Source organism: Anguilla anguilla, chromosome 12 (genome assembly GCF_013347855.1).
Source record: "Anguilla anguilla isolate fAngAng1 chromosome 12, fAngAng1.pri, whole genome shotgun sequence".
In the NCBI taxonomy this organism is placed as follows: domain Eukaryota; kingdom Metazoa; phylum Chordata; class Actinopteri; order Anguilliformes; family Anguillidae; genus Anguilla; species Anguilla anguilla.
This window is the reverse complement of record NC_049212.1, coordinates 16726320-16751319: the sequence shown is the minus strand read 5'-3', so window position 1 is coordinate 16751319 and position 25000 is coordinate 16726320. Positions and strand designations below refer to the sequence as shown.

Below are 25000 nucleotides of genomic sequence, written 5' to 3'. Positions count from 1 at the left end.
CAAGCACACACAAGCACACACACACTCATACATGCACAGGCGCATACAAAACGCACGCACAGGCACACACACACACACACGCGCACACACACACATACACGCACAGCCACACACACACACACACACACACACACTCCATGGCGTGGAGCATAATAAGGCAGGATGATGTCCGAGTGTTTGATCGCAACAATACCTTTTAACACAACACTGAACGGGGGCAGGAGGTCACACTGCGCCCCCCTCCCCCCGGCCCCCCCAGGCCACTCCTGGGCACACGCACACACTCACGCACCGCTCCTCACATACCTGATCCTCTCTCTGGCACGCAGCGAGGTTGTGTTGGTGGGCGAGCGGGGCGAACTGGACGTGCTTGAGCCAGCTCCTGATATCAGGCTGGCTGGCATTCGAGCAGAACCTCACATGGCCCAAGTCATCCAGGACCTGAACACACACAGAGAGACAGAGATACGCATCACATGCTGATCTCTATCAGCACAGGTTACTGTGTCCTCACTGGGAGACCGCATACCTCCCACAGAGAGGCCGTACAGTACTGTGAGTCTGCAAGCTGAGACACACACACACACACACACACTCACACGCACGTTCTTACAATTAAACATACACCATGGCACACACCCTACCCTCAAAAACAAACACACTTTAAGCAATCTCATTTATTTCTTCAAACAATCTCTCTTGAAAATGAAAAATTTTAAATGCTCAACTAAGTGTAATATACATGTTTGCAATATTTCCTCGAAAGCAAAAACAGAAAATACACTGTCATAAAAGATATATTACCACATAAACAAAATCAGTTATGCTACTGTAAATAAGACAATTTTCAGGAACAATCTGAGGGAATAAGCATTATGTATAACACATTTGCACAGCCTGAATTTTCCAAAAGCACATTCCTGAATAAATCAGCAAAAATATCCTTAAAATAAAAAAATGTAATGCTATCAAACCCCTCTACTATAATTAATATTACAATTAAACAGCACTGCGTAAAATCGTATTTTTTTACATAAAGTTTGAATCCGAACTTCATATGACTAAGTAAAAATAGAAAACCTTCTCAAACATGTTAACGGGTGATGGACACTCGCGCTGAATACGTTTCACTGAAATAACCAATGTTTTCACGGCAAGTCTGAATCAGACAAAAGGGCCTTATCTGTGAACCTTAGCAGGGCCAAGAGTGTCTGCAGAGTTTATCTGACCCCTGTGCATGCAAATCGAGTCACTTTCAATGAGTCGTTTCAGACCATTAACTTGCAGAAAACTATTTGTGCAAAATATTGCGAAAACCTTGGCTTTTTAGGGCGATTCTTGGCTCTGCATAATTACTAACCACGCATTTGCCCATTACCTCAGGCAAATTACCCGCAGTAACCACCCCGACCCCTTAACAAAATTTGTCATTTTCAATCGAAAAGATTAATTGTATTTTTAAAATCTGGATGAATACACTGTATAAAATCTATATACGTATACATCTTCGAGTCACATTGATTTTACACGTAAATGTATTTAATTACGTACATAAGTAAGGTCGTTTTCTATTTTACATTACATTAAATGTATTTCTCTATTAAAAATAAATCATATTAAGTTTTGACAAGAGGAATGGTAGGCTATATATATTACCATATTAACTACACGGACGAAAAACAGAAAAGGTTAAAAAAAAAAGATAAAAATAGTTGGTGTCTGTTATTTATTTTAAATCGTTATGCAGTTATTTCAATTATAGTAACAATGGTTGTATCGTTTTAAAATTAAGCCAATAACATGTGTTCCAAACAATTTAAATCCAAAACAAAACATAATAATTAGCCAAGCGAAATATATTAAATTGAATTACTTCAAAAGTTACCGTATTTTTCCTCAAACAATAGCAATAGTTTTCACGAAAACACGATGATACAACATGCCTTTGCTTGTTGTAATGATCCACACAACTCCATCCAATAAAACGTCAAACAATCTTTTCAAATACCGCACATAAAAATGAATACATAAATAATAATAATAATAATAATAATAATAATAATAATAATATTAAAATCGGCCACCTTTCAGAATAGCCAGTCGAAATAATCATAAATAATATTTGCATTTTCAGGCCGTATTGTTGATTTACCATAATGTCGATGAAAGGTGAATTTAGTATCATTCTGTCACAACTGGAGTTCAAAACAGGCTAGGAGTGTAAGCCTGCGTTCAGTGAAGCCAGGACAACCAGCTATAGCCTACAACTTACCGTGATCAGCCGGTCGCTTGATTTTGCGTTAGGTTATTCGCAAATATCACCGATATCACAGACAGGGGATCATAAAAACTTCCAGACAAAACAAAACAAACAAACAAACAAAAAAAAACTTCAGTCGTGCAGCGGAGAAAAAAATAATCAAACTGATCGCAAATGATGGCTAAAGGTAACCGTTCGGGTCGTTCGTGTTCCAAGCAGGCTAATCAAGGTCCTGGCTTCTTAAAATAGCCCACTGTAGTTTTAAAAAATACCCAGAGATTTCGGAACTGGGTATTTTTCTTACTCTTTTTAAGCACCCACGGGCTTTTTTCACTTTCTCTCTTATTGTCAACTGAACATCAAGTTAATCCCCAGGCACATTAACTTCCATGCAACTTCATCCCAGACCAGCCTTCCGTCCCTCAGTGAAACTCCCAGGTGTCCTGCTGCGGGGCGGACGGGGAGCGCCCTTTTCCTTTTTTTCGCCGTCTGATAGTGAAATGGCAGGATCGCCCACCTTATTTCGCGTCCCGTCCGTGTTCTGCGTGTCTCTATTTCACGGACTGTCTCTTTAAAGAGGATGTTGCTCGCCCATCCATACAGAGCAACGCAGTCTGGGCTATCTTGCCTGTCCGCGATCGGAAGTTGAACGACGCTCCCCTCAGTAAATTTTTAAAGTGACAGCAGCCCGCATAGAGAGGAGAGGTCAGCGAAAGGTCGGGACAGGGTCCTATTGGATTGACTACAAATGCATCAGCACCGAATTTCACCGGGTTGATAAAACAATGAAGTACTCATAATATCTTGCACATGTTCCACTTTGTGTGTGCGTGCATGCGTAAGTGTGTGGATTCGCGCATGAGTGTGTTTGCATGTGTGTTTGTGTGTACGTGTCTGGGCCGGGGAGGGGGGGTGTCCGAACATGATGCAGAGAAAAATCCAGTAAATTGAACAACACCCCCCCCCCCCCAACTCTCCCAAAAAGTCTGATCTTGCTTCATTTTTGGTGTGACAAATAAAACAATGGTCTTCAAACATGACATGGTTTGCGTTTCAAAACACCTGCTGCACGGGAGAGGAGGAACACTCCCACGAGCCCTTCAGCAGAATGTCACGGGACACTCACAGGTGAATATGCATAGCTTTTCCCTGAATCTCCATGGCAGCAATCAAATAAACTTTATAGGGGTTGCCAACTTTTGGTATACATTTGGAATAAGTGAATTTTATACATTTTAAATTACCGTTACCATCCCAGGTTCTTACATTTTTATTTTTATTTGTACATTTTTACGTACATTTTTACATTTGTACGTTTTATATTTCGTTTACATTCATGATGTTGAATGTTCATTAATAACATTCAAAACCACATAAGTCTTAGGCTACCAAAGAAGGTAGCTATAATTTATAAGTAATACGAGATAAAACAATATTGAGAATATTGAAAAGAAAAACTGAATTTTCTTAAAAGTGCAAAAACTGAAAGTTTAGATCTTGGGAAAAGAATTTGGAAGCGGCAAAGTAGAGGACACAGAGGGATGAGAGTTCAGTTCTCAAGCATGTCTGCAAAGGGGGGCGGGCGGGGGGGGGGGGGGGCAAAGCGAGGAGAAGATGATTAATATGTCTCAGTGGCCCGCTATCTGTGGCATTGAACTTCTATTTCAGATAATACCCATTGTTTTTGAAAATCGCAGCGCAAACGTAGGAAGGACAGGAAAAATCACGTGTAAATAAGCTGGACCTCGCCAGAGATTCCCATACTCCGCACAGCTTGAGAACCGAAAAGAGACCCCGGTTCGCCGGCCATTGATTTCCTGCCTTTCCTCGACTTGTCCATTGTTGGAACCTTTTTTAATTTAGCCATAAATTGGGAAAGCTCGAGCTATGAGCTGTTCTATTTTCTTCCTGTCAGGATGAGGGATTTGTTTTATGATTCATTGTGTATTAAATACAAGTAATCTGGGAAAGTGATTGCGCGCGGACTCTGCAGGGCTGATCGAGGATTCTGATAGAGACTGTTCAGTCCTTTCTGAAAAGGAGGAAACGTTGGTGGATAAACAAAAGGTTTTGCGGTATCAGTACCAGGTCCGGGGTAAATTGGGGTAAAACTGATAGGACTGGGGCCCGTGCTGTCAGTGCAGACACAAGGCTGCCGGAAGGTGGCGCTCTGTGTTGACTAAAACTTTTTGGAGCGGAGTCCAAAAAAAACACAGCGTATTATACCGTACAAGCAGATATTGAACGGTAAAGTTTTGTGGGGGGTGCTTAATTTGTTGGATTCATGGTTATTTACATGAGTACTAAGTACTAAGACTTTTTATTTACATATATACGAATTATCAACATATACCTCCGTGAGAAAATCGCATCAGTCAAGCGCCGAGAGGAAGGGGTATGGGGGGGGGTGGGTGGGGTGGGGGTGGGGGTGTTATTGCTTACATCCACGAAGAATTGCCATAGCCTATATATACGTTAACATCATCTATACAGAGGCATGAAATTTATAAACGGAATATGAAAAATTCAAGTTGTACAGCCTTGAACTGGAAATCACCCGAACAACCGATAATAGAAATATCAAGTTGAAACGATAATGAGTTATCTTATTGGCAAGATAATTAATAAAGGCTCCAGAAGTACTCTACTAAATATCTATGACAATTCATATAGCGAAAAATACATTATGTATGCATATTGTCCTGAATTTACATAACCCTGCACGATCATACACTGTCTTACAACGCCACCCCCCCGCCCCAACACTTTAAAGTTAAACCCTCTAACATACCAGCATGTAACAACTGTTTATCAACAAATTACAGAGGAAAAAAACCTGCTAGAGGGAGTTTACTGTTCCCTTTTAAAATTGCGCTCCATTTCTTTTTTTAATTGGTCTTTAAATACGACGCTTTCGGAAATAATTTATATAGCCTATTTATTTTATGTACCATCAAATTCTTCATGGGTTTGATGTCCACTTATTTGCATGGCTGTTTGTTTCGGCTATTCAAAAGTTAAATTTGAGAAAAAAACGAAGCCTTTGTAAAAAATAAATAATAAATAAATAAATAAATACGCATTAAACTTTGACATGGCAATAGAAAGTGTATGCTAATTGTGATTAGAGTTTATGTATGCTCCGTCTATTTAATAAACATTCAATGTCTTTCAAGAACTCTTGCGCACAACAACATTTGAAAAATGATAAACTGCTGGTTTTGTTTACACACAGTAAGTCTCCATATTAAGCAGTCTATTAAGGTATTACCGCTTTATGGAGAATAGCCCTATTCCCAGAAGGGTGAAAGCTGACGCCGAGAAGCAACGCGCCTTCCCCGGCTTCCTTAAAGCCCCAGAGTCGGTCGAATGGAAACCCTGTGTCTAAGGAGCATTCCACCGTATCCTCCAGGAAAAAAAGAAAAAAAATATCATGGCTACATCAGCATGAAATACTTCAGCTATTTATTGACTGAGACCTCCCATTGACACACGCGAAGAGCTAAAATACCATAAAGTCCCCGTCCTGTTCTTCCACAGACCGAAGACACTGAACAATGAATTTAAAAATTCAGGAAGGTTCAATCAAAGCCAAAACAAAGTTATTAAAACCAATAGCCAAAATGTACTAGGCTACTCAACAACAGATGCGGTACAGCCTATAAAATTGTATCATTACAACACGGAACGTCTTTTTAGAGTTTTAAATATAATTGAGAACAATGCAGTTTGGGTGTTATAGCCTATTGACTTGAAGTGTGGAAAGGCTACGCATGCCTTTATCATGAAGAAACTGAAATTTCATACATCAGAAAAAAAAGTTAGAGGACTGCCACAGTTTTATTGTAACCTTGTATGGTTATACATTTAGTATTATGTTTGTATGAATCTCAATCAATTGTTTTAATAATGAATTAAACTATCAAAATAGAATTACAGCAATATATTATTCAAATGGCACCATATGATAAAATAATGGAAGAAAACCCAGACAGCGATGAAAGCACACAGGCTAATAGACTCAAGAGAGCTTGCACACAGCCAATATAAAACGCGCTTATTGCCACAAGCAATAGGCTAATTTCCCCCCGCAAATTCATTAATTAATTGATTACTACGAATCCGAATTCTCTCTACATGTCAAAAGATATAAAAATGCATAAAAATGCTTTTGGTTAGAAAAATCGGGGACAGGAGTAGCAAATAAAATTAGATTTTTAAATTAACATTCTTTGTTGTAATAGTAGTACGGTCGACCTGTGTAAAATATTGGGTAATAAATATATAGGGTATTTGTTGTAATAGTAGTATGGGTTGACCCATATAAATACCGTATTCAATTTTAATTAAAACGTGGCTTCGGTTACGTTTTTGAGGCATTTGTGGCGCGTGCACGCAAACCGAAAGTTCTCAGCGTTATATTGGCCCTCTCTTCAGAAAATCTACAGTTTAGGTGCAGCTTCCTCGTGGGCCAATTACCATTAAAAGAAAGGGGAGGAAATGAAAGGGGAAAAATGTAAATAAAAAATTTCCCTGGTCTGGAAGTAGGCCCGTAGCGAGCGCGTGTTAATCTCCACCTCAGTAATTTGGTTCTCCAGGAGAAGACAGGAGCCCCGCTGCTGTGCCCTGCACTTCATAAATCACAGCTTTATGTGGACAAGGTCAGCGCACCCCTGCCTCCGCCCGGCCCGTCCCAGTGGCGCAGCGCACCCGCCATGTTTACCCTCCCGCTCGGGGCTCTCACGACCAGACCAGCGCACTTCTAATTACTTTTGATTATTTTCATTTGCCGGGGTCAGCCAGGCATTCCAAGAGAGGCCGATCTCCTAAACTATCTGTGGCCTTCAAGAAGAGGGTCCTGTGTGTTTTCTGAATTAGTGCCTCATCACTTCTGCACTGTCTACTTGGTCTTTTAGCCCCCTCCTCCAGTGAATCATCTGTTGGGCGTGTTTCATCCCTAAAGTGCACAGTAAAACGTCCAGTGTTAATTCAACTCTAACATAGTACACATGGTCCAATAGGGACCACATGCACTCTGTAAGAGTTGATTTAACACTGAACATTTTATCTTATCCAGACGCAGAATTGCGAACAGAGGGCTCAGTGTGACACCAAGACTTGAAAAATATACAACAAAACAACACATCCGAGCAGTAAAATCACAAGACATATAAAACTACTTTCCAAACATGTAACGTTATGAGCAAGCGCGATTAAAACTGAAAACCCCATCTGAAACTGAACAGCCTGCGTCGCACCAGCCTAGGACTTAACTTCCTGTGACGCATTACAAGGAGTGTTTTTCCAAAAAATGACAATTGCGATTTGTGGCTGTAGGTACTTTCAAAAACTTTGGAGACTTAAAATTCCGAACTTATGTATCACCTTTCGTATTTCGCAACAGCAATTACAGCCAGCCACACGTCGACGCACACACATACAAACACACGAACATTATAGGCTATAATACTGCAGACATCAATGCCCAAGATAACAGCCTATGCAAGTTCTCTTGCTATTCAAAACTAAGATCAACCCTGCCATATAAGGAGAAAGAATTATAGTACTTATAGTATAAAGACATTTTAATTTATTTTTTAAAGGTTATTGAACACAAATGTTGCACTATTACGTGCAACATACATACATTAATTAGGGCCTCCCCAGCAAGAGAGAATTATTTCCAAAAGACCCAGTATAAAATGTATTCGCTGAAGTGTCCTTTTTCCGTGCAGCTCTCTGAAGCCGGGCGGCAGGAATGTTGTGTGGAGGGGATTTATAGAGGTAGAGAGGAGTCAGAGACTGTAATCATCACAAATACTTCCTCCTCAGCGCCTCCGAACACAGAGCACAGTGTGTGTGGACCACGGGGTGCGATAAAGTCCGACACCGAGTCAAAGGTAACGTTTTTAAAACATAAATTTAGTAGAGGGAAAGCGCCTACACAAGGAACATGCTGGAAACTTAAACAAGCCCCCCCGGGTTGAAGTGGGGGTAATTAGTATATTTTGTTTACTGCTACAGGGAGAACAAATGGCTTCTTAAACGCTTAGATATCATCTTCACCTTTAATGTAGAAACGGTGGAAAACAACACAGCAGTCTACTTAAGACGTGAAGCGGACTTTACACATTCGTTACCTTCGTTAGGCTGTCTGGGATTGCTTGAAGTACAGACCAGACCACTAGATCCATCAACTACATAGTTTTAATAGACCACAGTAAATCGAAAGGCTAATATTTAATGGGGGGAAATACCTGCTAGGCACGATTTCCCTGCCTGGAGGGTCCTACATGAGCAACTACACTTTCGTCGGAGCACTCACATGCAAAACCCGCATGCTGTAAAGCTACAGCACAGACTGGTCCAATGCTGACCTTTGGAACTAAATCCAGCAATTCAATGTTTTATTAAGAGCAATGGAATGTATTTTAAAAAACTGAAGTGACGGTTAAAAAATGTTTTTAAAAGGTGTGTCTTTTTTCCTCCAATAAAAACAACAGGTGTTTATGAATGGTTTGTGTATCCATCACTCTAGCGCGATAAGTAACGGCACAGCCCGCAGCTGAATCAGTCCGTCAAGTCATCCTATATGACAATCAATTTCTTCACGAAAGTCTCTTCACAACTTTTGCTCATTTTTCTGAGAAAATAAAAAGTGTGAAGGAAAATAATAATAGAAAAAACGAACAAAAACGAAACGGAATCACGCGTGCAGGCATACGCTATCATATCCTCCAGGTACTCTCCTGAAGAATTCAGAAACACCACTTTTTGAGTATCAGAAGAGACAAATGTACTTTCCTGAAATAGCGAACTGTATCTCAGCAGGGACGAGCGTGCTGTATGTAGAGCGGTGTGGGTAGTTACATGCGGAGTGGGGTTACGGGGGTGCGACACAGCGGCAGGTATGCATGCGCGTGCGGAGAGCCGCTGTGACGGGGGAGCCAGCGGCGTGCGGGTGGCTGGTGATGTGTGAAGGGGAGTGGGAGGACACGCAGACACGACGGAGGATTTGTGCTGTGCTTCTGGACTCCTCTGGAGGGGACCACCGCACTCAAAATACGTAAATCCAAACCGCACATTCTACAACAGACCTCCATGCTCAACATGCAACACCTAATAAAGGGACATTTTCCCAGAGTTCATTCTGGCCCTTTGGAGACGATTACAGTGCGCGAACCAATAGCCAGCCACCATGAAGCCAGGTACCTGACCCTGTCTGTCCCCTGAACGTTTCAATCTGTGATATTACCGACTTAAGAGGAGTACACAGAGGAGCTGGTTCACAGTCCCACACTGCAGATTGTACTTTTCCTTAGCACCTCTGTTACAGAGAGACCAGGCTAAAATGACACTCCACTGGGCAATTTAAATGAAGGCTATAAGTGGACCCAGTGCACTTTATAGCGTGCAATAATTTATCGTGTATGTGTGTGTCCATGCGTGCGTACGTATGCATGTGTGTTCCTGTACATGTGTGAATTTGTGAGAGTATGTGTATGCGCATGCATATGTGTGCAAAGGTTTGTGTGTGTGTGTGAATGTGTTTGTGCGTGTATATATACTGTACATGTGCGCTTGTGTGTGAGACTATTTTTACGTATGAGTGCAGATATTTTTACATATATAAGTCTGATTAAAGCCCAAGCTGTCCTATAAACAACACACATCTCACACAAACCTGAGGCAGCATTCAAACAAAATCAAGAATCCTTTCTGATATAGTGTAACTCCTAATTAAGTCCTCAACTAGATGTGAAGTGGCTTTACAGGCCAGCAGTGACCAGCCAATGATTTCAGTTTAACTCAAACAGTGCCAATGAGGGAATTCTGGGATAGCAGCCTGTGTCACAACAGCCAGGAAGTAGCCACCCAAGAGAACCTTCAACAACCTCCATATAACGTCTCCATTATACCCCTCAAATTTCCCTTTTTCTTTGGGGTGCTTTGCTAGCCTCTGGCAAAGAGCCCAGGGCCAGTTGGAGATGGTCCAGTTCTGTGGATTACCAGCTCCACTAAATCTATGTTTCCAGTCACATAAACGTACAGAGGGGATCACCAGATTTGCTGAGTGGATTACCATGTTGACTAAATGACACACTGCATCTCCCTACTGTAGACGGGCACATCCAAGCTCCTAGATCACCAAACAGACCAACAGTGGATCAGTAAGTCTACCTACTGTACCGTTTTCCACAAAGCCCAAATGCACCTGTGGTCGTGTTCAAAGCCAAGCCTTGTGAAGCCAATCTAAAGATTTTCAGTAATCATACACAAGCACATTTAAATTGTCATACCTGATTGAGTGACACACTCAAGGCTTATTTAATTCAATAGCAATCACTGTAATGTCCTCCAGTTTTGGGGTAATTTTCTGGGCCGGGGCTGAGGCGGGCTGAAGATAAATCAGCCTTTATGATGTGTGTGCTGCTGTTTATGGACCTGTGTTGTGAAGGGCTGAATTGGGGATCAATCACGCGCCGTGTCTCGTCACCAGGGACGGACGGATCGATGCGTGTCTCTGAGCGAAATAATGGAGCGCCGCTGGACTATGACCAGACCATTTCTCCCGCCAGCGTCTCGGAGACGCCAAGGCCGGCCCGCCAAGCCACCCGCCAGCCCGCCCGCCAGCCCGCCCGCCAAGCCGCCCGCCAGCCCGCCCGCCCGCCTGCCCAAACCGCGCTGCCCTCCTCTCAGCCCCATCTCAGGGGGTGCGAGACCCTAGCACTGTCCCGCCCCGCGGCATGACGGGAGAAAGCGGGATGTAAAGGTGAACGTTCATGAAAATCACAGGCTACTCGAATGGGAGAGGGGCACCATGGCTACTTTCTCCCAAGTGCATTAAGCGCAGAGGGTTCCGCTATTTCACTTATTAAAACGGCTAATTCTATCTGGAAATATTTGCATTAATATTAGTATAATATATCATATAAAAATAAAGTATATGAGGGTCAAGTGAACAAAGCACACACACATGCACACACACACTACCCACACGGACACTCATTCACAACACACACACACACACACACATAAGTCAAGCATTTGCAAACACATCCACTCACACAGGTGCACATTAAAGAAGGCACAACAGCCCGCAAAATCAGCGATCTAAGCAGTGTTTACACAAAAACGTGCTTCTCCGTCAGACGTCAGCGAAGCGGACTGGAACAGAAGAAGCACTATAAAACCGCGCGTCGCTCCTGAATCAGAGGAAGCTGCTTTTCACCACGCTGGCCCTGTGAAGCATTCCAATTTCATTAACCCACAGCATGGCTGCCAGCTCCAGATGATCAGAGTGAGAAATTCAACCATCAACCCCCCCCCCCCACCCACCCCATTTACCCACTCCAAACACCCCCCCCCCCCACCCCCCCACTGAAGTTGTGGAAAAGCAGACTCCTCCTGACCAATGCAGAGAAAATCCCACCTTTCCAGCATCCCTCACTCTTGCTCCGCGAGCAATTTGTTCGGCCGGCCTGTTTATAGAAGCGAAGATATTCGTAATCAAGCCCGTGGCAGTGTGTACACTGCGAGGACGTCCTGATAGAACACAACGTATTCAATTTCTGTTTGTTTGACAGGAGCGCTGTCTCTCTCTCTCACCTCGACAGGAAGACCCTCATCTATTCAGCGGGGGTCGTGACCCCCCCAGTGTTCCGCTGGCCTCTCGAGCGCCAGCACATATTCAGCAAATGAAGAGCCTCTTCTGAGGGGGGAAAACAAATGAGCTTCTTAAACAAGAGAGGGGTGCGAATGTAATCTGCGCCGGCTCGTGTTTATGATGTAATCTGCGGGGACCTGTGTTTATGATGTAATCTGCGGCGGGCGGCGTTGATTACATTGGAGGGGTCTCAGCGGGATTAGGTGCTCTGGGGTTCCTGAGAGCTTCTCCTTATGGTTGTGAGGGACACAGATGCAGCGCCCGGGGGCGCGCATTTAAACGCCGTTCCGTTTGCCAGATCAAACCCCAGCGAAAGTGTAGCCATCCACGTCCTAACAGAACACAGGTCAAGGGTCAGTAGCTCCTCCCTCCGGTTCATTCCGCAAAGATCACTGCACTTCTTCCCATGCGTTAGCTACTGTCATCAGCACTTCAGCAACGAAAAACACACACCGCTGAGGTGAAAAACTGAGGAGAGCGAGAGAGGAGGGGCCTGGGGTGTGTGAGTGCATGTTTGTGTGTGCATGAATGCATATGTGTATATGTGTGTGTGTGTGTGTGTGTGCGAATGTGCATGTGTGTATGTGAGTGTGTACATGTATGTGTGTGTGTGTGTGTGTGTGTGTGTGTATGCGTATGTATGCGTGTGTGTATGTGAGAGTGTGTGTATGTGTGTGTGCGTGATGTGTATGCGTCTGTGTGTGTGCCTGCATACGTGCATGTGTGTGTGTGTGTACATGTACATGTGTGTGTATGTGTCAAAGTGTGTGTTTATGTGTTTATATGTGAGTGTGTGTGTGAGAGAGTGCGTGTAAGTGTGTGTGTGTGTGTGTGTCTGTGTGTGAGTGCATGTATGCGTGTGTGTGTGTGTGTGTGAGAGTGTCTGTGTGCGTCTGTGTGCGTGTGAGAGAGTGTGTGTGTAAGTGTGTGTATGTGTGTGTGTGTGTGTGTGTGTGTGAGAGTGTAAGTGTGTGTGTGTATGTGTGTATGAGTGTATGCGTGTGTGTGTGTGTGTGTGTGTGTATGCATGTGTGTGTGTGTGTGTGTGCGTGTGTAAGTGTGTGTGTGTGAGTGTGTGTGTAAGTGTGTGTGTGAGTGTGTGTGTGTGTGTGTGTGAGTGTGTGTGTGTGTGTGTGAGTGTGTGTGTGTGTGTGTAAGTGTGTGTGAGTGTGTGTGTGTGTGTGTATGTGTGTGTGTGTGTGTGTGTGTGTGAGTGTGTGAGTGTGTGTGTTGGGCTCTGAGGACCTGGCTCTCCTGAATCTCAGGGCTCTTAATAGAACCCCGCCGTCCGGCTGCCAGAGAGAAAGCAGAGCTGTAATGGATGGGATGGGCTGGTGCCCCCCTCTCCTGCGCTGACCCCTGCGCTGGTCAGGACTGTGAGCTAAAGAAGCATTGTAGCCCGGGGGCTGATTGAAAGGAGGGGGGGGCGGCCGTGCTGATAGACCAATTTCCCAGCTCTGCGAGCAGTGGGTTGTGATTGATGAGTGCCGGGGCTGGTGAGAGGAGGGCTATCACATGCCATCACATAAATACTCATTCAGCCCCCATTCTGCCCGACAGGCCCGTGACAGCTTTGTCCTGTCTCAGATATCACTGGAGGGAAAATACTCCATTAATCATGCGTAATTAACTTTTCCAGGGCTGTGCTGGAACCAGTACGGGCTCTGGGATAAATCCCCGCGTCTTAACTGGGATTCAGGACTTATTAAACCCAGAGGCTGCTGGGAGTCCCCCAAGAGCCACTCGCTTTGTACAGGAAACGGGGTTCATTAGTAGCAGTTTAGGCTCTAATGGGTCCCACACAGGCGCCGCCCTGCCGAAACGGGCCGGGATCAGCGAGCGTGGCGCGCAATATCCTGTCCGCCCGCGCCCAGCCGTTTACCGCGCTGCGTTTGAAGTCGCGCAGGAGCCGCCGCGAGCAACGGCCCGCGAGCCGCACCCCCCCTTCCCATCCGAGAGCCCGAACCGCGATTCCTCCCCCCCACCACCCCCGCAACCCCCCCCCCCAGCCTCACCTGCATTGAGCCACGCCCTCCCCCGTCGCGCGGTCCAGCCGGCAGCCAGCCCGTCTGAAGGTACCAGATGTGGCAGGTTGCCGGGGGGACGGCTTGTCCTGGGAGCCGTACCCCCACACCCCCCCCCCCCCCCCGAACCCGCCGTCTCCCGCCGCGCGGCGTAGGAGCTAAACGGAAGTGACCGGCTCAAGCTGCTCCCCGTCCCGCTGCCAGCCGGGCACTCTCTGGGGCGCGGCGTGGCCCTGGCGCAGGTGCGGGACGGCCGGGCCGGTGGGAGGGGGGCTCGTTACCTCCCCGTTTAAGGTAATCGGCGGCGAGCTCCCCTGGCCCCTCCCCCTCCAACCTCCTGATTGGTGCAATACTCGCCCCTCAGCCTCTCTGAGAGGATTACATTCCCAGGCTGAGCACCATTCACCTCCGCCTGCCTCACTTCCTGTTTACTGTACCTTAATCAGTCCTTAATAAAGCAGCAACACACAAACATGCGCACATACACACACACACACCAGCATACACACACACATAAGCTCACAGATGTGCATACATGCACATGCAAACACACTCTCACACACACACAAACACACACACACACACACCTGCACAGACTCACACACAAACCCGGCCATCATCAGGTGGTGACTATTGTGCAAATGGTGAACCAGACGTTCAGAAAGACTTCTAATACTATTCACATTTTATGCACCCATTTATCCAAAAGTGACCTGCTTTACATAATTTCCAATTTGGTCATAAGGACAGCTTGCAGTGGAACAAGCCACAGAGCAATTTCAAGAGCAACAAATAAAGCAGCTTTGAATTAAGTGGTGAGACATGAGAGACCTGAGCAGACTGCACAGTAGCAAAGCGCATCAGTCAGAACAAACCGCCCTCTCCCCCTGTCAGCGCCAGCACAGATTAGGGTCGCTCTGTCTCTCAGCCCCGGAGTCAAGGCCCTGAGAACCAGAGCGCTGCGCTGAACTCGGCCCATCTGCGTGTGCCCCGAGGAAACGGAGCCAGCGAATAGCCAGCGAACAGCCAGGGAACAGCCAGCGAACAGCCAGCGAGCAGCCAGCAAACAGCCAGCGAGCAGCCAGCAAACAGCCAGCGAGCAGCCAGCAAACAGCCAGCGAGCAGCCAGCAAACAGCCAGCAAACAGCCAGTGAACAGCCAGTGAACAGTCAGCGAATAGCCAGCGAATAGCCAGTGAACAGCCAGTGAACAGCCAGCGAGCAGCCAGCGAGCAGCCAGCGAACAGCCAGCGAGCAGCCAGTGAGCAGCCAGCCCAAGCCAGCGAACAGCCAGCGAGCAGCCAGTGAGCAGCCAGCCCAAGCCAGCGAACAGCTAGCCCGAGCAGCAAGACACGACCGTGGCGATGAAAGACCGAGCTCCGGCCCGATAGGTTTTCAGCTTGAGCACCGGGGCTAATGCTAATGAGAAACCCGAGCCAATCAGAGCTGCCGGATTGGTATTCCTCTCCCGAGGAGTGCAGATTTGCACATGAAATGCATAACAGGTTCAGGAGCAGGGAGCAGCCAGGGCCGCGGTGTGCTCTCCTTACAGTGAGTTAACATCCCTGATTGGTCCATAAGCCCCGTGACCACACTCCTGCGGGTTCAGCAACCCTCTCATTTCATCACTGCTCCCTCTCATGATCCCCAGAATAAAATACAGTTTTCTTTAGTCTGAAAAAAACAGAGGCAGCTGTAAGACTGTTTTGCCAATTTACTCCACGCAGTACAGGGACTGTGATTACGTGGGACTTGTAATTACGAGTGATTGAGCTATGTAGCCTACTGTTCTCAACATTTATCAATGACCGTACAAGCTACACTGGCCTGTGACATATCCCAGCTGCACCGCTCCTGTAAGCTTTTGGATTGAGCGCCAGCGGCCCACATTTTTGACTGAATAATCAACTGGCCTGGTTTCCAGTCGTGAAACACTGTTTCATTACGCAGCCCTGAGCCGCAGATTTGCATGCTGGGAACTGTAGTGTGTATGTTTCTCAGACTCTCAGCCTTCATCACTATTTTCCCATTGTGTTCATAGAGTCTGCTCAGTGGGTCAGTAGTTTAATGACTGCACTTCACATAAATGTCACTAGTTTAAATCCTGTGGAGGGACCTGCTGAATTAGCAGTTGCAGTAAGGTCTGGTGGTTAATTCCTTTAACCCAAGGGCTGCAGGTATGATTCTCAGGTGTATCACTGCTGTTTCAACCAGGGTTCACCTGAATGACTTCAGTAAATATCCAGCTTCATAACTTATTAATATAGCAGAAATGCAGGCGCGTCCACCAAATAAAAAATGTGATATAATGTGGATTTGCCCAGAATAGAAAACCCTGCACTCAGCCGGCCAATGGGGAAGCAGAGCCATCTCGGTTCTCAGGATACTGTGGGAGAAACACGAACGACTCGAGTCTCGGAGTCTTATCATTTTTCACACAAGATTTGAAATTCTCGTTTAAGAATCCCTTGGCATATGCTGCAGAGCAGGGGCTGTCCCTGCATCCTGTCCCAACTGAGTCTCTCTGAGTCCTGCAATCTAATGGCGCCCCTGTTTGAGTGGTTTTAAAGCCCTCCCCCTCCACCCCGGCTGATCTGTGGTGGGCACTACCCTGCAGAATGGCTGCCGTGCTGCACAGTGCCAGTGAGTTTCCCTCCTCTACGATACAGCCTTGTTCCTGATCACTGTAAATATCACAGTGTTAATTCAACTCTATCAAAGTTCACGAGTCCAATAGGGACCACATGTACTCTGTAAGAGTTGATTTATCGCTGAACGCTTTACTGCGTGTGTCACCTGGGTCTAGGGTACTGGGAGGTGTCAGTGGGCTCTTACTCTTCAAATGGAGGTAAAAGAGCCGCCACTAAAGCATCCTCAGCAGGACCCCCAGCCCCATCAGGAAAGGGCCCTGGGCCCCCGCCCCGTGGCAGAACATCTCTCAGGACAGGAGCCTAAAAATACACCCCTCGCTGAAGGCCCCGCGCCCCTCCCGGGTCTGCCCCGTCCCCTCATTCGCATTCCACCCGCAGATTATTCAGCGGGACCGCTCATCGCTTCCTGCTTGGAATAATGCCCCCCCCGCCCCCCCCCTCCCACCCCCCTCCCTCCCAGGCACCGTGCCGGAGCCCAGCAGCCAGCCTGTGTACTATTGTCCCGCCACTCACAAGCATTTATCATCAGCGCTGGCTATAATTGGAAACAGAGGTATTTATATTCCGACGCTCACTTACAAGGGCAACTGTCTGTTCTGATATTCCCCCAGGCTAATTCCCCTCAATCTGAATAACAGAGCAAAGACACCACCCTGAGCACACATGGGCTGTGCTCTCACACACACACACACACACACACACACCCGCACGCATGCACACACACACGCACGCACACACACACACACACCCGCATGCATGCATGCACACACACACACACACACACACACACACACACACACACACACTCACATACACACACACACACACACACACACACACTGTCTCTCTCATGCGCACACACACACACACTCACACTTACTCTCTCTCTCACACACACACACTCACACCCACTGTCTCTCACATGCACATGCACACACACACTCTCACACACACTCTCTCTCTCTCTCTCACACACACACACACACAATCACACACATTCACACACACATACACACACGCACATTTTTCCACACCCCAATTCCTACATACATACACATAATTACACTCTGAATGCACATGTATAGTCACAAACTTCACTCAAATCCATTCGCCAGCAGAACAAAGCCGTACAAAGACAGCCCGAAAAACTTCAAGTCTGCGTAATTAGAGACACAAGCTACGCAGAGATACACAAAACAACTCTTCAAACAGACACAATACAAATACAAAAAAACCAACAAGATGCAAAACAAGACAAACATGAGTCATAAACTACGGTAAAAACATTCATTTTCAGAAATACAGGGCTGTGTTATGAAACACTATCTACAGCACAGACTGCTGGCGAATGCAGTGCCCTGGAAGGGGTCATTCTCGTCCTTTGTCTGTTGCCACGGCGTGTTTAGAGAGAAAATAACGTCTGAAACGTCTGAAAAAAAGCGAGGCTGACTAAATAAAAGGGCAGTTTCCCCCAGCCCTGCTGCTGTGTGGCTGAGCGGGGACGCGAGGGGCTGTGTACCTAACCCTGACCGTGCGGTACCCCGCGCCGCACCCCGCGCCGCACCCCGCGCAGGCCCCGCGTTAGCCACCCGGGGCGCGGGCGTGAGCTGCAATAACTTAATGCGCAAATATCAGTCAGATTTACAGAGCTGCCCCGGTTTGTGCAGTAACTCAATCTCCACCGAGTCCGGTCCTCACTCTGAACTCCACCACCAGTCCCAGTCTGAAATCTGAAGTTCCCTTCCACAAATACAACCCGCCCCATTTTCACCCGCACACCAGACGCCTAATTTGTTTGGTTTTTGTCAGGCGGTGCCATTATTAAGAATATTTTTGAGGGAATATTTGACTGCTTAATGATTGCCTGCTGGCTGCAGGCCCAGGGGCTGTGTTATTTCTACTGCAGCTCCCGAAGCTGATGCTTAAGATCAGCGGCTGTGATGAGTCAGAGATGAGTAGCAGTGATGAGCTCAGGGTAAGCACCTGTGACAAGTCATAGATCAATAACTGTGATGAGTTAGAGATGAGTAGCAGTGATGAGCTCAGGGTAAGTACCTGTGACAAGTCATAGATGAGTTAGAGATGAGCGACTGTGATTTATCAGAGATCAGCAGCTGGAATTAATGAGAGACCAGGTGTGTTGATCAGCATCAGCAGGACTTAGTCAGAGAACAGTTGTCCAGGGGGGGTATTTCACAGAGCAGGATTACTGAGTTAGCCGGATAAGTAAAACCCGGAACAGCCCTTTCCACTTCAGTCCACGTTCCAGATTTGGGAGGGTTCCGGGTTTTACTCAGCACAGTTACCCAGCTAACTCGGTCATCCTGCTCTGCGGAACAGGGCCCTGATCGCTGAGACCAGCTGCGGCGACGCGTCAGACAGCCCAGCGGAGGTACGGCTGAGCCCCGCAGCGCTAGCGTTAGCGTCGGCGCGCCGCGCGCGTCAGGCTCACACCCCAGGAATGCGCGAGGGGGAGAAGGCACGCGGGGTCTCGCTCCCCTCCTCCGGTAACCTCGCCGCTGCGCGCACAATGCCCAGTCTGTCCGCACGGGAAGCAGAGACGCGGAGCGGCAGATAAGGTTCCCGCCGGCCCATTGAGCTGAAGCACGCAGGTGTGCCGTCAGCCCACAGCTCCTAATCCCTGAAAGGAGAGGATGAATGAGCAGGTAGAGGAGGGGGGGCGGTCTGTGGGCTCACTGACTGATTTACTGCACTCTGACTCCTGTGCTTTCGCTGTCTTCGCCCTATCTCTCTCTCTTATTCTCTCTCTCACACACACACAGTCACATCTGCTCTCTCCTTGAATACATCTGTATGTCCGTATCTCTCTCCCGGAGAGCGAGCTGCACTGAGTCATCCGATGTTGTCTCCTCTTCTTCTGAGCACCAGTCTGCTGTGACTGCCTTTCTTCTCTCTCTCTCTCTCCCTCTCCCTCTCTTCTCCTTTCTCGCGCACATCAGAAGGAGAAGGAGAAAGAGAGGTGTACTGTTTGTGATAAAGGACAATGGCGGAGCGGGGACGCTCTCGCTGTGTACATTCCAACCACTTGCACAATAACTTATCAATGGAACGAAGACAAAGAAGGAGAGAAAGAAAGAAAGGAGGGACAGCTGTGCGGAGGAGAGAGGTAGCAGACAACTCCGGCTCAGTCAGTCACAACGCTGGGGGGTCACACTAGGGGGTCAGGGTCGGAGGGGAGGGTGTCACCCCCGCCTCTTAACTTTTGTGCAGTTCAAAAGCAGTGCACGCACACTTGAAACTGAATATGAACCACTAGCAAAACATAACACCAATCACTGTCTTTCATCAAATATGTACATTCAAACACACACTCACAATGCACACACACTCAGACACACAAACTAACAAACACACACAATCACACAGACATGCACACACACGCACAAGCACAAACACACACAATAGACACAGACACAGACACACACACGCATGCACACCCGCAGTCACGCAGACACACACGCATGCACACACACACACACACACATGCAGACACACACAGACACTCACACACACATGCACACAGACACACACCCACACACACACATACCACACACCCACACACACACTCATACCACACACACACACACACACACACACACACACACACATAAGCAGTTGGTGAAGCTTGGCCGCATTAGCGTGTGTTTGAGAGCAAACAGAGCAGCGGGCGCCAGGCCTGTGATGTGGACAGGGCCCCAGAGGAGAGGGAAGCTGCTCACAGAGGCCACTGTGGCCCACGGGCCCCTCACACGCTCTCCAGGTGAGGCCCACGCTCTGACCCCTCTGTGTCACTCAGCCTTCAGGGCAATATTTGTTTTCATCATCATAAATATTAAATATGTGCGGAGCAAATATTTGAGTTTGGCAACCTTAAAGTGCTGATGAATTAGCGTATTGATGGAGAGGGCTGAAGCCTGAGAGTGTTCTCACAGATATGTCCTCACAGACCCCTCCAAACTGATTAGTGTACACCTTCACACCATGGGGGGTTCAGGCATTAATTGAGTGCGGGCAAAAAGATGACTGTTGGCTGACCCAAGCCTTCAGTGTTATCATTAAAAGTTATCATCAGGCATTCCTCTATCTGATAGAGAAATAATCCTGCAGCTCTCTCTCTCTTACTTTTTCATGAACCTTCCTTAAAAATTTGGATGAGGTCATTAATAGTCATCTCCTTCCTCTAGTAGATGTGACATGAGCGCAGTGGGTGAGGGGGACTGGTACAGAGCACGCTCAGTGGTGTACAATTTCGGGCTCATAATATTACTTTAACAATGCTGTCAAAATGGACACACCGATGGAAAAAGGTACATTCCACTGATCTCACTAGAGAACAGAACTAAAATGGCTAAAGCATTCCAGAAGTATTGGCTGATAGGTCGCCTCCAACCCACTCCTCCACACCCCATGCCCCCCCCCCCCCCCCCCCCCCCCGAAAAAAATGCTGTGCATGCCATCTAAAAGACTGCAAACCTGACGCCCCTTTCCTCCATGGCTGTCCAGAGAGACTCCCTCTGGAGGAACGCGGAAGGCCAGCACCGCATGGGGTGTAAAAGAAAGGGCCCCTGGGAGCCAAAAGTACAGGAGAGGAGGGGGGGCAACAGGGGGGCGGCCCTCTCTCCCAGCAGCCCCCTCTCCCGCCAGGGCTACTGCACAGTAAGCAGGGGCCTTATCGCGGGGGCTGTGACAGACCGTGCATTAACGCTTACGGTCTCTGTGACAGGACACGCAGCACACTTAACGGACACTCTCACCCTTCAGCCATCAGAGGGAAAGCCTCACAGTTTACAATAACTCTGAGCTCACAGACTTCACAGAGTCAGGCTCAAGTGCTCCCCTCTCCGTGTTCGAAGAGCATGCAGCACAGTCATGCTCACACGATTACTCTTGAATCCTGGACACCAGCCTATTTTAGTGCAGGTTCGAATCACCTTTGGACTTGCCTTTGGTTACACCCATTAGTAATAGTAGGGAAAAGGACAACACCATTCTCATAAGAGAAAATAACTAAACACATAAAATTCTAAACTAAACATTTGACGTAACTCAGCACCCCAGATTCTTCTGGAAAAAGGTATGCCAATGAGCTTTGAGCAGCTCTCTGACCATCTCTTCTTTTTTCTCAGTCTGTCCTTGTTGATTGGTTTCTATAACTGTCCTTTCTCTGTGAAGTGGCATTAGCTCTTCAGCTAAAGAAGCTCTCACTACTGCAGTGGAAGAGTTGGTGTGAAGTCTGTCCCCATACGGGTATTCTGTTCACAAAGTAAAGTAGTACAGAATAATCGGCACTCACACAAACACATTCTCATCTGAATCACAGAAATTTGACTATAAACATTCTATTACTTTTGTAAGAGGCTGCATGCACAAGACATTAAAGCATTCAAACCCTTTTTTAAACTGCCACTGCTTTCAAGTATGTTAATTTATGTTTTTCTTTTAACAGAAAATTTCAATGAAAATAAATTATGCTCTCAGTTTCTAGCAGTTATTCCCTCTGGGGTTTCATTTGTTTTGTTTGGAGTCACATTTAAAATAACAGCCACAGATTTGAATTAAATTGATAATAAAAAGCAACTGAACAAAGACAGGTTTTAGATGTAAATAGATTTTATTAATTGTCATTATGATTATAATAATCTTTATAATTACACTGCTCCACACTGCTGCACTTAACCACTGCTCCACACTGCTGATCGAGTACAGGGACAAGATAACTTCTTATAAATAGACCGGAAAACTTTCTTCAAGCAGCTAATCCCAGAGAAACACTCAACCAGATTTACACCAACCACATGTTCACAGCTGTACTGTCCACAATAATACCAGGTTCGTACCAAACACTGACCAAATTAAAACCATTTTACACCATCACTGACCGTGCTACCAAGAAATTTACTGCAGCACTCACTATATACAGCCCATATCTGCAGCAACAATGACCACATTACCAACATGTTTACAGCAGTACTGACCATGTTGACACAGACACCCCTCTGAACTCATGGATGCAATTAGGAGGTGAGCAGAGGATATTCTATTTTGGCTATAGCACAGAAAAGTGAGCCGTCGCCCGCTTATGAAAACAGCCATTCATAGAGCCGTCATGGCCGCCCACATTCTTTATTCCTCAACAGGATGTCTTTTACCACTCAGAGGCGCGATGATTTAACGAGCGAGAGTGTCGTTTTTCTCTGGCTGCAGGCAGCAGCGCTCGACCCCCCCCACCCCCCCGCCCCCGGGTACCCCCACACGTCCCAGACGCACCCCGAGACAAAGACGCTAATGTGCGGCGGGGTCCGGCAGACGGGCGGAGCGCTGATAGCGGCGCTGCCGTTGCTCCTCCGCGGGGCGGCCCGGCGGGGCGGGGGGGGAGGGGGGGGCTCTCCCGCGGCGGGGACCCCGCGACTCGCCGGCGCCGGCCGCCGCACGCTGCCCGCGGTGCGCGAGAGGGAAGCGTCCTCCATCAGCGCGGCCCGGCAGACCAGGAGCCAGCAGAGAAAACAAACAGCCAGAGAACGCGCTGCGCCCGTCAGCAGGGAGCTGCTCAGCCTGGCCTCACCATCCCCGTCTCCTGGAGGGTTATCTGCTCCACACGCTATCATTTATCATAACACACACACACACAGCTACATGCACGCACACGCACACGCACACACATCTACATGCACACACACGCACACACACAGCTACACGCACACTCATCTATACACACACACACACTCACACACACACACTCATCTATACGCACACTCATCTATACACATACACACTCACACACACACTCACCTATACACACAGACACACACACACACTCACACTCTCACACACACACACACACACACATATACATGCATACATCTACATGCACACACACACACATCTACACGCACACACACAGAAACACACACACACACACACACACATCTACACGCACACACACACACACTCACACACACATCTACACGCACACACACAGAAACACACACACACACCCGCACACACACAGAAACACACACACACACACACACACACACACACACACACGCATACACACACACACACATCTCTCCAGCTTTTCTCCTCCCTCCCCTTTTTTGCCCCCAAATCTGATCCTGTCTTCGCTGGCTCCCCAATTCCCCAAAGCGCAGTGAAATCTGACACCAGCCCCTGCTCCCCGCTGCCAGTGTGGCACAGACCATCTCCAGCAATTAACCCCAGTCACTCCCCCAGTCCCGAAACACACACGCGCTCATTAAGAAGGCACAAACTTATTCAAATGTTTAACCACACAAGGTCAGCCGTCTCCCGCTATAATTCCGTGACCACCTTGGCGAGCCCATACCTGCTGTTTTCCCCGTCTACACTGCTGTTTTCCCCTCCCCTCCAATCTCCCAGCCCCCGTTTTCTTATTTTTTTTGTTTGAAAAATGTCAGTGGAGTTTTTTCGGGGACACACAGAATGCGGGTGTGTATTGGTTTTGTCAGCGGCCGTAAAGGAGTCCCCGAGGTGTCAGAGTCGGGGTGATTTGTGCCGGGCTCGCGGTCCTCCAGCGCCGTTATGGCTTTCCCATCCAGCCCGGCCCGTCCGGAGCGGCGGCCCGCCCGCCCGCCCAACGCCGCTGCTCTCAGCAGGCCCCTCTTGCATAACCGTTTACTTTACGCATTTTTTAAAAGCGCCTGAAGGATTTAATTATGCACATAGACAGCCCCTATAAAACTCTATTCTGAGATTTTTTATTGGCTTTTTTGCGCTGGGCCGCCCTCAAGGCATTTCAATTAACCGTTTATGAGAGAAAAAAACGCCAATTAAATTAAACTTTTCGGTAAAAAGCAGCCGCGTAATTTCCATTCTTTTTTTTTCCGGCGGGTTTATCTAAATGAGACGGTGTGGATATGAGCCACAGCTGCAGGGGCTGGATGCAGATCCGCCAGGCCTCCTCCTCCTCCTCCTCCTCCTCCAGCAGAGACACCGATACTCCGGCACGGCCTTCCAGGCCTGTTAGGGTGACAGGGGCCGTGACTCGCCGGGGCCCCCCCTGACCCGCCGTGCCCCGCCCTCTCCGCCTTAATTGCGCGTCGTGAAACTTTAGGAGAATCCCGGTCATCTGGGTATTCACTGGCCTCTCAGCAGACAGAGAGCTTTCAGCGCCACAATACGGAGAAGAGCGAGAAGCGAGAGAGAGAGAGAGAGAGAGCAGGAGAAAGAGAGAAAGAGAGAGAGAGAAAGAGAGAGAGGGAGCGAGACAGAGGACTTAAAGGCAGGCTGATGTCATGTTTTTTTTTTTTGTTCAGCAGAAGTAACAATGAGCGAGAGCTGCTCCTTTGTGCAGGGCTTCTGAGAAGAGCGCTGCTATTTTTACAGGCCCGAGATCTGTG

The 25000-nt window shown here is 47.5% G+C and overlaps 1 protein-coding gene across 8 annotated transcripts in view; it reads right to left on the bottom strand.

Moving 5' to 3' along the window:
• The window catches only part of mecom (MDS1 and EVI1 complex locus), a 138419-nt gene that overhangs the window by 25294 nt on the left and 88125 nt on the right, over positions 1–25000 (bottom strand). For 7 of the 8 annotated variants that reach the window (XM_035385689.1, XM_035385693.1, XM_035385694.1 and 4 more), the window contains exon 3: positions 307–441. In XM_035385689.1, coding sequence (XP_035241580.1) covers positions 307–441 — 135 coding nt within the window. Of the gene's footprint in view, positions 1–306; positions 442–2272; positions 3066–25000 lie in introns of those variants that run through there. The other variant, XM_035385695.1, reaches the window with a different exon arrangement.